Source organism: Nerophis ophidion, linkage group LG29 (assembly GCF_033978795.1).
Source record: "Nerophis ophidion isolate RoL-2023_Sa linkage group LG29, RoL_Noph_v1.0, whole genome shotgun sequence".
Classification (NCBI taxonomy): Eukaryota; Metazoa; Chordata; class Actinopteri; order Syngnathiformes; family Syngnathidae; genus Nerophis; species Nerophis ophidion.
Window position 1 is genome coordinate 3,712,457 of NC_084639.1, and position 15,119 is coordinate 3,727,575.

At 48.0% G+C, this 15,119-nt stretch overlaps 1 protein-coding gene across 1 annotated transcript in view; it reads right to left on the reverse strand.

The window, feature by feature from the left end:
* Nucleotides 1-15,119, reverse strand: part of LOC133546258 (probable carboxypeptidase X1) — a 31,936-nt gene that overhangs the window by 9,735 nt on the left and 7,082 nt on the right. The window contains exons 4-11 of the mRNA XM_061892171.1: nucleotides 14,915-15,054; nucleotides 12,382-12,466; nucleotides 9,807-9,972; nucleotides 9,657-9,736; nucleotides 9,465-9,588; nucleotides 2,339-2,535; nucleotides 2,092-2,271; nucleotides 1,831-2,028 (exon numbers count right to left, since the gene is read on the reverse strand). Coding sequence (XP_061748155.1) covers nucleotides 1,831-2,028; nucleotides 2,092-2,271; nucleotides 2,339-2,535; nucleotides 9,465-9,588; nucleotides 9,657-9,736; nucleotides 9,807-9,972; nucleotides 12,382-12,466; nucleotides 14,915-15,054 — 1,170 coding nt within the window. The remainder of the gene's footprint in view (nucleotides 1-1,830; nucleotides 2,029-2,091; nucleotides 2,272-2,338; nucleotides 2,536-9,464; nucleotides 9,589-9,656; nucleotides 9,737-9,806; nucleotides 9,973-12,381; nucleotides 12,467-14,914; nucleotides 15,055-15,119) is intronic.

Here is a 15,119-nt window from a genome sequence, read left to right on the forward strand (position 1 = left end):
AAATTGTGTTAGATGTAAATATAAACAGAATACAATGATTTGCAAATCCTTTTCAAGCCATATTCAGTTGAATGCACAACAAAGACAACATATTTGATGTTCAAACTGATAAACTTTATATTTTTTTTGCAAATAATAATTAACTTAGAATTTCATGACTGCCAAAGTAGTTGGGAAAGGGCATGTTCACCCCTGTGTTACATCACCTTTTCTTTTAACAACACTCAAACGTTTGGGAAGTGAGGAAACTAATTGTTGAAACTTTGAAAGTGGAATTTTTTCCCATTCTTGTTTTATGTAGAGCTTCAGTCTTCAGCCTTGGCATTGTCTTGCTGAAATAAGCAGGGGCATCCATGATAACGTTGCTTGGATGGCAACATATGTTGCTCCAAAACCTGTATTGACCATTCAGCATTAATGGTGCCTTCACAGATGTGTAAGTTACCCATGCCTTGGCCACTAATGCACCCCCATACCATCACAGATGCTGGCTTTTGAACTTTGCGTCTAACAATCCGGATGGTTATTTTCCTCTTTGTTCCGGAGGACACCACGTCCACAGTTTCCAAATATAATTTGAAATGTGGACTCGTCAGACCACAGGACACTTTTCCACTTTGCATCAGTCCATCTTAGATGAGCTCGGGCCCAGCCAAGCCGGCGGCGTTTCTGGGTGTTGTTGATAAATGGGTTTTGCTTTGCATAGTAGTTTTAACTTGCACCTCCAGATGTAGTGACCAACAGTAGTTACTGACAGTGGTTTTATGAAGTGTTCCTGAGCCCATGTGGTAATATCCTTCACACACTGATGTTGGTTTTTGATGCAGTACCGCCTGAGGGATCAAAGGTCCGTAATATCATCGCTTACGTGCAGCGATTTCTCCAGATTCTCTGAACCTTTTGATGATTTTACGGACCGTAGATGGTAAAATCTCTAAATTCCTTGCAGTAAGTCGTTAAGAAATGTTGTTCTAAAACTTTTCGACAATTTGTATACAAAGTGGATGACCTTCACCCCATCCTTGTTTGTGAAAGACTGAGCATTTCATGGAAGCTGTTTTTATACCCAATCATGGCACCCACCTGTTCCCAATTAGCCTGCACACCTGTGGGATGTTCCAAATAAGTGTTTGATGAGCATTTCTCAACTTTATCAGTATCACCTGTGGGATGTTCCAAATAAATGGGTTAAATAAATGGGTTGTACTTGTATAGCGCTTTTCTACCTTCAAGGTACTCAAAGCGCTTTGACACTACTTCCACATTTACCCATTCACACACACATTCACACACTGATGGAGGGAGCTGCCATGCAAGGCGCCAACCAGCACCCATCAGGAGCAAGGGTGAAGTGTCTTGCTCAGGACACAACGGACGTGACGAGGTTGGTTCTAGGTGGGATTTGAACCAGTGACCCTCGGGTTGCGAACGGCCACTCTCCCACTGCGCCACGCCGCATAAGTGTTTGATAAGTATTCCTCTACTTTATCAGTATTTATTGCCACCTTTCCCAACTTTAGAATTTGCTGGTATCAAATTCTAAAGTTAATGATTATTTGCAAAAAAATGTGTATGAGTTTGAACATCAAATATGTTGTCTTTGTAGCATATTCAACTGAATATGGGTTGAAAAGGATTTGCAAATCATTGTATTCTGTTTATATTTACATCTAACACAATTTCCCAACTCATATGGAAACGGGGTTTGTATGACTCGGCCGGGGCTTGAACTAACGACCTACCGATCTTGGGGCGGACACTCTAACCACAAGGCCACCGAGCCAATAATGTGTTCCAGAATCTGACGATATGAGGAAGTCGAGGACTCACCTGATTGGTGCTGGCGTAGGCGGTGGCCAGCCAGCGGAAGAAGCTGTGGTCGGGGGTGGGCGTGTGCTCCCGGGGCGCCCAGTCGCGGGTCATGTCAAACGGGTACGTGACCACCAGCTCCCCTCCGTGCAGGTTGGCGCCGAGAACAAAGGGGATGTCCTGCATCCAGTCGATGACGGCGCGGGTCTCCGACGCCACCTAGAGGCAGCGGTTAGTCCTCGGCCGGACTTCCAAACAAGCGGTGCAGGAGACCAGACGTACGAAGGCGTCCTCGGAGGCGTACTGCTCGGGGATGGGGAAGTAGTGGTTGATGAGTTTGGAGCGGTCCGTCTCCAGTTCTATGGCGGTCCACATGACGGAGTTGAGGTCAGCGAAGTTGTGGTTCATGTCGATGCCCTCGTAACTGTACCGACCCAGAGCCCAGCCGGACAGCTCCGAGCCCTGCAGGAAGCAGGACGTTATGTTGCGGTTTTTCCACGATTGGTGGAGGACGGCGGCGGAGGGAAACCTTTTTGAAGGCCATCTGGTAGCCGTCGGGGTTCATGGAGGGCAGGAGATGGATGCGCGTCTCCTGGACCAGACGCACCACGCGCTGGTTGCCCTTCTTGTACTCCCGGCACATGTACTGCATCAGGCTGAGAAGCAGCTCCCGGCCCAGGACCTCGTTCCCGTGCATCCCGGCCACGTAGCGGAATTCGGGTTCTCCTGCGGAAGCAAAAGACGAGAAGAAAAAGCAATCAGTCTGTCAATCCTTTCCGTGTCCGGGCCGGGTAAGGTTCCCCGTGTTGCAGGCTCCACTCCTGCTGCTGGTGCCCTTCTGTCAATTCCTTTCAGTTTCAGCTTTGCAACCATACTCCCCCCGGAACCCAAAGACTTTGGTTTCCGAGGGGTAAGTCTGGAACCAGGGTGGACCAATCATCTGTGCCTCAGTTGGGGACGTCTCTGCGCTGCTGACCTGTCTCCACTGAAAAGGATCTCCTGCTGGCCCCACTATGGACTGGACTCTCACACTATTAACTAGATCCACTATGGACTGGACTCTCACAATATTATGTTAGATCCACTATGGACTGGACTCTCACTATTATGTTAGATCAACTACGGACTGGACTCTCACTATTATGTTAGATCCACTATGGACTGGACTCTCACACTTTATGTTAGATCCACTATGGACTGGACTCTCACACTATTAACTAGATCCACTATGGACTGGACTCTCACATTATTATGTTAGATCCACTACGGACTGGACTCTCACAATATTATGTTAGATCCACTATGGACTGGACTCTCACACTATTAACTAGATCCACTATGGACTGGAATCACACTATTAACTAGATCCACTATGGACTGGACTCTCACACTATTAACTAGATCCACTATGGACTGGAATCACACTATTAACTAGATCCACTATGGACTGGACTCTCACACTATTAACTAGATCCACTATGGACTGAAGTTTCACTATTATGTTAGATCCACTATGGACTGGACTCTCACTATTATGTTAGATCCACTACGAACTGGACTCTCACTATTATGTTAGATCCACTACGGACTGGACTCTCACACTTTATGTTAGATCCACTATGGACTGGACTCTCACACCATTAACTAGATCCACTAGGGACTGGACTCTCACATTATTATGTTAGATCCATTACGGACTGGACTCTCACAATATTATGTTAGATCCACTATGGACTGGACTCTCACTATGTTAAATCCACTACGGACTGGACTCTCACAATATTATGGCAGATCCACTACGGACTGGACTCTCAAGATATTATGTTAGATCCACTATGGACTGGACTCTCACACTTTATGTTAGATCCACTATGGACTGGACTCTCACACTTTATGTTAAATCCACTACGGACTGGACTCTCACTATGTTAAATCCACTACGGACTGGACTCTCACAATATTATGGCAGATCCACTACGGACTGGACTCTCAAGATATTATGTTAGATCCACCTTGGACTGGACTCTCACACTTTATGTTAGATCCACTATGGACTGGACTCTCACACTTTATGTTAAATCCACTACGGACTGGACTCTCACAATATTATGGCAGATCCACTATGGACTGGACTCTCACTATGTTAAATCCACTACGGACTGGACTCTCACAATATTGTTAGATCCACTATAGACTGGACTCTCACATTATTATGTTAGATCCACTATGGACTGGACTCTCACAATATTATGGCAGATCCACTATGGACTGGACTCTCACTATGTTAAATCCACTACGGACTGGACTCTCACATTATTATGTTAGATCCACTATGGACTGGACTCTCACACTTTATGTTAAATCCACTACGGACTGGACTCTCACAATATTATGGCAGATCCACTATGGACTGGACTCTCACTATTATGTTACATCCACTGTGGACTGGACTCTCACTATTATGTTAGATCTACTATGGACTGGACTCTCACAATATTATGTTAGATCCACTATGGACTGGACTCTCACAATATTATGTTAGATCCACTATGGACTGGACTCTCACTATTATGTTAGATCCACTATGGACTGGACTCTCACTATTATGTTAAATCCACTATGGACTGGACTCTCACATTATTATGTTAGATCCACTACGGACTGGACTCTCACAATATTATGTTAGATCCACTATGGACTGGACTCACACTATTATGTTAGATCCACTATGGACTGGACTCTCACATTATTAACTAGATCCACTATGGACTGGACTCTCACACTATTATGTTAGATCCACTACGGACTGGACTCTCACAATATTATGTTAGATCCATTATGGACTGGACTCACACTATTATGTTAGATCCACTATGGACTGGACTCTCACATTATTAACTAGATCCACTATGGACTGGACTCTCACACTATTATGTTAGATCCACTATGGACTGGACTCTCACATTATTATGTTAGATCCACTATGGACTGGACTCTCAGCATTAGCTAATATGCCAAGATGTTTATGAGTGTCTGTGTTAGTATCATTACCTAACAATGGCATTATTTTTGTATTGTTTCAGTAAATTCACCAAAACGTCACCATGGATTTATTGAATCTGTTTAGCTGATTGGACAGCAAGCTTCCACAGCGAGTGGGTCCATGGCGATGACTTCTGTTTTGTTTGCTCAGCCGTTTTACTGCCCTGTTACAGACACCGTTTGGAAATAATTAAAGTATGTAAATAAACCAAAAATGTGTGTAAATAACTAATTTCACAACTTATATATATATATATGGGAAAATATTGCATTCTTCTAAATAGTTGTGGGTGTGGCTTATATCCCGTAGTTTGTCAAATGACTTCTGTTTTGTTTAATCAGCCGTCTTCCTGCCCTGTTACAGACACCGTTTGGAAACAATTAAAGTATGTAAATAAACCAAAAATGTGTGTAAATAACAAATTTCACAACGTATATATATATATATATATATATGGGAAAATATTGTATTCTTTTAAATAGTTGTGGGTGTGGCTTATATCCCGTAGTTTGTCAAATGACTTCTGTTTTGTTTAATCAGCCGTTTTCCTGCCCTGTTACAGACACCGTTTGGAAACAAAGTATGTAAATAAACCAAAAATGTGTGTAAATAACTAATTTCACAACGTATATATATATATGGGAAAATATTGTATTCTTCTAAATAGTTGCGGGTGTGGCTTATATCCCGTAGTTTGTCTAATGACTTCTGTTTTGTTTAATCAGCCATTTTACTGCCCTGTTACAGACACCGTTTGGAAACAATTAAAGTATGTAAATAAACCAAAAATGTGTGTAAATAACTAATTTCACAACGTATATATATGTATATGGGAAAATATTGTATTCTTCTAAATAGTTGTGGGTGTGGCTTATATCCCATATTCTGTAAAATGCGTTAACTTCTTTCAGGAGCTCAGAAATGTCACACATGCTCTTTAAAAGTCTTTATGAGGACACATTCCAGCTCCTCCCCCCTTCCTAAAGTGTCGTCTAACGTCTCGCCAAACATCGTATGGAATTCCCAGCCGGCGTGACCTTCCAGAATAATCCCAATCACCCGAAATAAAAGGCGCCTTTTCTATCTCCTGCCTGGAGGACTTGAGTGGACGTCTTGTTCGGTGCGTGCATTAAAGCAGCACTTAAAGGACGCTGCCTCCGTCGCCAAAGGCGGGAAATCCTCCTGGCGTGTTTTGCAGTGCGGGCGCAGCCGAGGAGGCCAAAGAAAACATTTGTACAAGTCGAGAGTAAACCCAGCTGGAATGGCACGCCGCTACGTCCTGTTCGGAGACAGGAGGGACCCTCACAGCGAGATTCGCCGTGACACAAAGTCTCTTCTGTCCTGGCACCTTTTCTCCAATATCTCTTGTGACATAATACACACATGCTGCAGGAAGTTTGCTCTTCTGCTGTTGTCACCTGCCCACATTTCTACAACAGCTTCTAGAAATCCTTCTAAAGAGCTGTTCTGACATACAGTCGTGGTCAAAAGTTTACATACACTTGTAAAGAAGATAAGAGATAATGAGTTTCCAGTCATTTCTACAAGTCTTATTTTAGTGTGATAAGAGTGATTGGAGCACATACTTGTTGCTCACACAAAACATTCATGAAGTTTGCTTCTTTTATGAATTTATCGTGGGTCTACTGAAAATGTGAGCAAATGTGCTGGGTCAAAAGTATCCTTGGCAAGTTTCACTGCAATAAGGCGCTTTTAGTGTCAGGCTTGCCACTGACTGTTTGTGTTTTAGTTTTTCCTCTGTGTGTGTTTAGTATTTCCTGTCTTTAGTTCTTGTCAAGTGCTCTTATTTTGTCTGTTTCCTGTTTTTTTCCCTGTGCACGGTTTTCCACTCAGCTGCAGCTGATTGGCACCTGGCCACACCTGGTGTCAATCAGCCCGCTCCTATTTTACCAGTCAGTGCTGGATTATTGATTTGTCGATGCCACGGGCGGTATAGCTCGGTTGGTAGAGTGGCCGTGCCAGCAACTTGAGGGTTGCAGGTTCGATTCCCGCTTCCGCCATCCTAGTCACTGTCGTTGTGTCCTTGGGCAAGACACTTTACCCACCTGCTCCCAGTGCCACCCACACTGGTTTAAATGTAACTTAGATATTGGGTTTCACTATGTAAAGTGCTTTGAATCACTAGAGAAACGCGCTATATAAATATAATTCACTTCACTTCTTGTTGCTCTTGTCATTGCTACCTGTCGTGTCGTATCTTGTCGTGACAATGCAGCGTTGCGGTAAGCTATATTTAGTTTGATGTTTTTAGCTTACTGTCTTTTGTTCCCTGATGCATTTTGTTTTCTTATTATAAGTACGACTTCGAATTTCCTGCTAGATAACTGCTAGCTTCCACGCTAGGCCTTAATGTTTGTTATCCGCCCACATGCGCGCTTTTTGTTGGTACCCTTTGTTTGCTTTTGTTCTAGTATTTTATATTACATCATGTTTTGTCACTCCATGCCTGCCTCCATCTCTGCATCTTGGGGTTTGTCAACAACTAACTCTGACATTTGGTAGCCATCCACAAGCTTCTGCTTGAATTTTTAAACCACTCCTCTTGACAAAGTTGGTGCAGTTCAGCTAAATTTGTTGTTTTTTCTGACATGGACTTGTTTCTTCAGTATTGTCCACACGTTCAAGTCAGGACTTTGGGAAGGCCGTTCTAAAATTTTATTCTAGCCTGATTTAGCCATTCCTTTACCACTTCTGACGTGTGTTTGGGCTCATTGTCCTGTTGGAACACACAACTGCGCCCAACACCCGACCTCCGGGCTGATGAATTTGGAGGTAATTCTCCTTTTTCATTGTCCCATTTACTCTCTGTAAAGCACTAGTTCCATTGGCAGCAAAACAGCCCCAGAACATAATACTACCACCACCATGCTTGACGGTAGGTGTGGTGTACCTGCGATTAAAGGCCTCACCTTTCCTCCTCCAAACATCCATCCATCCATTTTCTACCGCTTATTACCTCCGGGGTAGTTGGAGCCTATCTCAGCTACATTCGGGCGGAAGGTGGCGTACACCCTGGACAAGTCGCCACCTCATCACAGAGCCAACGCAGATAGACAGACAACATTCACACACTAGGGACCATTTAGTGTTGCCAATCAACCTATCCCCAGGTGCATGTCTTTGGAGGTGGGAGGGGCCTATCCCCAGGTGCATGTCTTTGGAGGTGGGAGGAAGCTGGAGGGAACCCACACAGTCACGGGGAGAACATGCAAACTCCACGGAGAAAGATCCCGAGCCCGGGATTGAACTCAGGACTACTCAGGACCTTCGTATTGTGAGGCAGACGCACTAACGCCTCTTCCACCGTGCTGCCTCCTCCAGACATATTGTGGCCAAACAGCTCAATTTTTGTTTCATCTGACCGCAGAACTTTACTCCAGAAGGTCTTATCTTTGTCCATGTGATCAGTAGCAAACTTTAGCCCGGTCTTAAGGTGTGGCTTCTGGAACAAGGGCTTCCTTCTTGCACGGTAGCCTCTCAGTCCATGGCGATGCAAAACACGGTTGACTGTGGACACTGACACCTGTGTTCCAGCAGCTTCAGATTCATTGTAGACCTGCTTTTTGCTGGTTTTCAGTTGAGTCTTGATCATCCTGACCAATTTTCTCTCAGCAGCAGGTGATGGCTTGCGTTTTCTTCCTGATCGTGGCAGTGACAAAACTGTGCCATGCACTTTATATTTACTTATTGTCTGCGCAGTTGCTATTGGAACCTTAAGCTGCTTTGAAATGGCTCCAAGTGACTTTCCTGACTTGTTCAAGTCAATGATTCATTTTTTCAGAACTGTGCTGAGTTCCTTTGACTTTCCCATTGTCACGTTTGTAACAGTCTAATGACGGCATCACATGACCCTATTTAAATGGCCTCAGAGAAGTCAACAGGTGTCGTCAATCATATCCACTCACATGAAATTAAGAGGCCATGAAGCTAATTTTACTTGTCTGTAATTTTTCTACATCACCAAAATTAGTAATGTATTTTGCAGTATGTATACTTTTGACCCAGTAGATTTGCTCACATTTTCAGGAGAGCCATAATAAATTCATAAAAGAACTAAACTTCATGAATGTTTTTTGTGACCAACAAGTATGTGCTCCTATCACTATTACAAAAAATAAGACTTGTAGAAATGATTGGAAACTCAAGACAGCCATGACATTATGTTCTTTACTCGAGTATGTCAACTTCTGATCACGACTGTATGTAATGTAACTGAAGTAATCCAGTCTTCCTAAGTAATTTTATTTTGAAATGCTACGATTCAGTATTTACCGCCTTAGAGTTCAGCAAAAGCTTCTAAAAATCCTTCTAAAGAGCTCCCGTGACATGTGTAATGTAACTGAAGTATTCCAGTCTTAAATTATTTTATTTTGAAATGCTACATTCGGTTTTCACCACTTTGGATTTAAGCAGAAACTTCCAAAAATCCTTCTAAAGAGCTCTTGTGAAACATGTAATATAACTGAACTATTCAACTCTTAAGTCATTTTATTTTGAAATGCTACATACAGTGTTTACCACCTTAGATTTCAGCAAAAGCTTCTAAAAATCCTTGTTAAAAGTTCTTGTGACATAATGCAAATATTCTCACCCAGCTCGTGTTTTCCCGGGTTATCTGAGATCTCCATGGCGACCAGCTGGAGGCCCGTGTAGCTCTTCCCGATGCTGTAGACGCGCGTGATGTCGGGACACGCCTCGCTGACCCCTCTCATCAGCTGCGAAGAAACATCCCATAATGTTTGTTTCCGGGGCGGGACCACATGGGACAAAAACGGCATCTCACCTTCCTCATGTCTTTGTAGTCGTGGTGACGGAAGTCCAGTTTGTCTGTGGGGGCGTGCGCGGCATGCGCGGCCTGCGGGTCTACGTGACAACGAGAGCGTGCATCACTGCGTGAAGGTCCCGCCCCCTCCGGAATTCCCCCACCCCCTACCTGGAAGCGCGCAGCCCAGCACCTCTGCCCTCAGGCAAATGCTGCCCTGCGTGCCGTTCTGGTACCACGTCTGGGGGTTGATGCGGATGTAGCGCGCCACCGTGGACCCTGTGTGCCCCAGGAGGGCCAGGACAGGCGTCTCCGCATCCGTGTTGCCTTCAAAGACCTGCGTGGGTGCGAGACGGAGACGCGGTGGCGCAGGTTGGGGGCAGGGCGATGGCGCAGGTTAGGGGTGAGACAGAGACGCGGTGGTGCAGGTTGGGGTGCAGGGCAGAGACACAGTAGCGCAGGTTGGGGGGGAGGGCGGAGATGCGGTGGCGCAGGTTGGGGCGGAGCGGTGGCGCAGTTTAGGGGCGAAACAGAGACGCGGTGGCGCAGGTTGGAGGGGTGGGGCGGATACGCGGTAGAACAGGTTGGGGTGCAGGTTGGGGGCGGGGAAGTGGCGCAGGTTAGGGGCGAGACAGAGACGCGGTGGTGCAGGTTGGGGTGCAGGGCAGAGACACAGTAGCGCAGGTTGGGGGGGAGGGCGGAGATGCGGTGGCGCAGGTTGGGGCGGAGCGGTGGCGCAGTTTAGGGGCGAAACAGAGACGCGGTGGCGCAGGTTGGAGGGGTGGGGCGGATACGCGGTAGAACAGGTTGGGGTGCAGGTTGGGGGCGGGGAAGTGGCGCAGGTTAGGGGCGAGACAGAGACGCGGTGGCGCAGGTTGGGGGCGGGGCAATGGCGCAGGTTAGGGGCGAGACAGACGCGGTGGCGCAGGTTGGGGGCGGGGCAGTGGCGCAGGTTAGGGGCGAGACAGACGCGGTGGTACAGGACAGTGGCGGAGGTTAGGGGCGAGACAAATACGTGATGGCACAGGTTGGGGTGCAGGTTGGGGGCGGGGAAGTGGCGCAGGTTAGGGGCGAGACAGAGACGTGGTGGGGCAGGTTGGGGGCGGGGCAGTGGCGGAGGTTGGGGCGAGACAGAGACGCGGTGGCGCAGGTTGGGGGCAGGGCAGTGGTGGAGGTTAGGGGCGAGACAGAGACGCGGTGGCACAGGTTGGGGGCGGGGCAGTGGCGGAGGTTGGGGCGAGACAGACGCGGTGGCGCAGATTGGGGGCGGGGCAGTGGCGCAGGTTAGGGGCGAGACAGACGCGGTGGTACAGGTTGGGGCAGGACAGTGGCGGAGGTTAGGGGCGAGACAAATACGTGATGGCACAGGTTGGGGTGCAGGTTGGGGGCGGGGAAGTGGCGCATGTTAGGGGCGAGACAGAGACGTGGTGGGGCAGGTTGGGGGCGGGGCAGTGGCGGAGGTTGGGGGCGAGACAGACGCGGTGGTACAGGTTGTGGCAGGACAGTGGCGGAGGTTAGGGGCGAGACAAATACGTGATGGCACAGGTTGGGGTGCAGGTTGGGGGCGGGGAAGTGGCGCAGGTTAGGGGCGAGACAGAGACGTGGTGGGGCAGGTTGGGGGCGGGGCAGTGGCGGAGGTTGGGGCGAGACAGAGACGCGGTGGCGCAGATTGGGGGCGGGGCAATGGCGCAGGTTAGGGGCGAGACAGACGCGGTGGTACAGGTTGGGGCAGGACAGTGGAAGAGGTTAGGGGCGAGACAAATACGTGATGGCACAGGTTGGGGTGCAGGTTGGGGGCGGGGCAGTGGCGGAGGTTGGGGCGCAGATTGGGGGCGGGGCAATGGCGCAGGTTAGGGGCGAGACTGACGCGGTGGTACAGGTTGGGGCAGGACAGTGGCAGAGGTTAGGGGCGAGACAAATACGTGATGGCACAGGTTGGGGTGCAGGTTGGGGGCGGGGAAGTGGCGGCGGTTAGGGGCGAGACAGAGACGTGGTGGGGCAGGTTGGGGGCGGGGCAGTGGCGGAGGTTAGGGGCAAGTCAGACGCGGTGGCGCAGGTTGGGGCGGGGCAAGGGCGCAGGTTAGGGGCGAGAAAGAGACATGGTGGGGCAGGTTGGGAGCGGGGCAGTGGCGGAGGTTAGGGGCAATACAGAGACGCGGTGGGGCAGGTTGGGAGCGGGGCAGTGGCGGAGGTTAGGGGCAAGACAGAGACGCGGTGGGGCAGGTTGGGGGCGGGGCAGTGGCGGAGGTTAGGGGAGAGACAAACGCGATGGCACAGGTTGGGGTGCAGGTTGGGGGCGGGGAAGTGGCGGAGGTTAGGGGAGAGACAAACGCGATGGCACAGGTTGGGGTGCAGGTTGGGGACGGGGAAGTGGCGCAGGCTGGGGGCGGGGAGGAGACGCGGTGGGGCAGGTTGGGGGCGGTGCAGTGGCGGAGGTTAGGGGAGAGACAAACGCGATGGCACAGGTTGGGGTGCATTTTGGGGGCGGGGCAGTGGCGGATGTTAGGGGAGAGACAAACGCGATGGCACAGGTTGGGGTGCAGGTTGGGGGCGGGGAAGTGGCGCAGGTTGGGGGCAGGGAGGAGACGCGGTGGTGTAGGTTGGGGGCGGGGCGCAGACGCGATGGCACAGGTTGGGGTCTGGGCAGTGGCGCAGGTTAGGAGGGAGACAGAGACGTGGTGGCTTAGGTTGAGGTGCAGGGCGGAGACGCGGTGGCGCAGGTTGGGGGCGGGGCGGCGAAACTTACCGCCTCCTCTGAGCCGTTCATGCATGGCGTCCACGCCAGCGAGTCGTTGCTGAGGTGCACCTTGTAGGAGTGGACCACGTCCCAGCTGCAACACCGGCGTCGCCGTTAGCAACCGTCGCCTCAAACCCATTAGTTCACTCGGGATGTGGTTTCAAGATCAATAGCAATGGGTTTCTTGTACTGAATTTTGGCAAGTAAACTTCATCTACATTTGGGACGACACTCAAAATCAACAGGGTTCTTGCTCGGACACAGATGACACGCACTCATTTAACCTTTGACCCCTGCTACTCCCCCTGAATCAATAGTGGTTTTGCTCAAAAATCTATTGGTTTCTTGTACTCAAAAGCAATAGAATTCTTGATCAGACACAGAATAATCCCTTCCAATGGTGACGGGAACACAGACAGCACACAATTAAATGACCATATAACCTTAAACCTCATCTTCAATAAATGTTGTTGAAAAAAATCAATAGTATTCTTGCTCGGTTGCAGAATAAAAACAACCTGTAAACTTGAAGATCTGTGGTGACAGGAAGAGAGATAGCATGACCAATGACCCCTTGCCACTCCCAACACCGTGGGGCAAAAATCAATTGGTTTCTTTTACTCAAAACAAATAGGGTTTTTGACCAGACAGAATAATCCCTGGGAACACAGGTGACACGTACTAAACATCTTAAATCAAAGCAAACATCAATAGTATTCTTGCTAGGTTGCAGAACAAAAACAACCTGTAAGCTTGAAGAAGACCTGCGGTGACATATGACCTATGACCCCAGCTACTCCTAACACAGTAGTCATACTTGCCAACCTTGAGACCTCTGATTTTGGGAGGTGGGGGCGGGGCATATTTACAGCTATCCATCCATCCATTTTCTACCGCTTATTCCCTTTGGGGTCAACTACATTTCTAATTAAATCACTTGTGTTATTTTTCAACAAGTTTTTAGTTATTTTTATATCTGTTTTCCCAAATAGTTCAAGACCACTACAAATGAGCAATATTTTGCACTGTTATACAATTTAATGAATCAGAAACTGATGATATAGTGCTGTATTTTACTTTGTTATCTTTTTTATTTTCAACCAAAAATGCTTTGCTCTGATTAGGGGGTACTTGAATTAAAAAAATGTTCACAGGGGGTACATCACTGAAAAAAGGTTGAGAACCACTGCTCTAAAAGCCGTAGATGTTATTGTCACATTGCATGCACAGTAGATGGCAGTATTGTCCTGTTTAAGAGTGTCACAACATTGCTGTTTACGGCAGACGAAACGTGACTGCTGTTGTTGTGTGTTGTCGCCGCGCTGGGAGGACGTTAATGAGACTGCCGGAAAAAAAAAACACGTAAGAAACCAAGAACTCGCTCTCGATCATTCTACAGTTATAACGTCATTGAGCAGGCACTCTGTTTAAGTTGTGGGAAAGCGGACGTGAAAACAGGCTGTTGACACGTCACTCAGGTCTGCATGGAGCTGGAGGGGGTGTGGCCTCCAGTTCCGCCTCAATTTTGGAGGTTTTTCAGGTGAAAATTTGTGCTGGGAGGTTTTCGGGAGAGGCGCTGAATTTCGGGAGTCTCCCGGAAAATCCGGGAGGGTTGGCAAGTATGACAGTAGTTCATATTTGGTCTCAAAACCAATAGGGTTCTTGATCAGACAACACTTAAACCCTGGCAATGGTCCAAACGGAAGGAAAAGGATATTTCTTACAGCAGCGAAGCCAATTCCAAACTGCAAAGCCCAAAAAATGGGCCAAAAAGTATAAAAAAGAGAGTTATTTAGACTCGATGTGTTTTGGTAAAATGTTCGGCTAAAATAAAAACTGAGATCATTCAAAAGTTTTTGATGCCGGGCCATAAATCTGTCATGGCAACACTCTTTGAAGCCGTGCTAAATGAGCAATTACCTCTCTGGACTTTTGAATGGACGCTGCTAAACTGAACTAAAACTTTTACAAAAACATTTTTTTAAACTCTGTTTCTTGCATTGAGGAATACAACGTCTGCCACCCCAAACAAAACCAATAGTGTTCTTGCTCCAGCACAAAACAAACAGGACGAAACCGATTTAGCGTGTTGCGTTGGACCCAGTCTTCTGCCGGTCACCTCCCAGGTTGGTTCGATGACAAATAAGCTGATTATAAATGAATCCCAGGCAGAGTTGCTTATTTTGATATTTTATTACCAAAGCTTTGGGAGACCAATCTAGATTCAACAACCTTTCAATCGCATTGCCCAAATTGATCTAATTCTACTACGGAAGTTTCGCCTCTTCTATCCCTCTCACCCACCCCCCTTCTTCTCCTCTCCCCCTTCTCCTTGCCTGAGACATTTGAGGTAAAAGAGTGTTACGACTTCTCGCTACATTCCCACTATCAAGGCCTATGCATGACCCATACTTGGCTATTCTAAAATCTCCATCAAGCGTCCCTCAAAATCAATAGGGATCTTGCTGTGACGGTCACACAAAACCAAACCGGAGCCATGTTACCATGGCAACAATAGTGCTTCAGACGTGTGGCGACCCACCTCCAGATAGAGTTGCGCCCCTGCAGGATGACGCCGGTAAAGCGGGTCAAGCGCAGGGCGTCCACCTCCAGCCACTGCTTCCTGTCGCGCTCGTTGGCGCACCAGGCGCCGTCGTAGATGTCGCCGTCCTCGATGCCCGACTGCGGCAAACAAGCACGCACCTGTGTTTAGAACGTCACGTGACACCCACGCTGCGCGGGCGAAA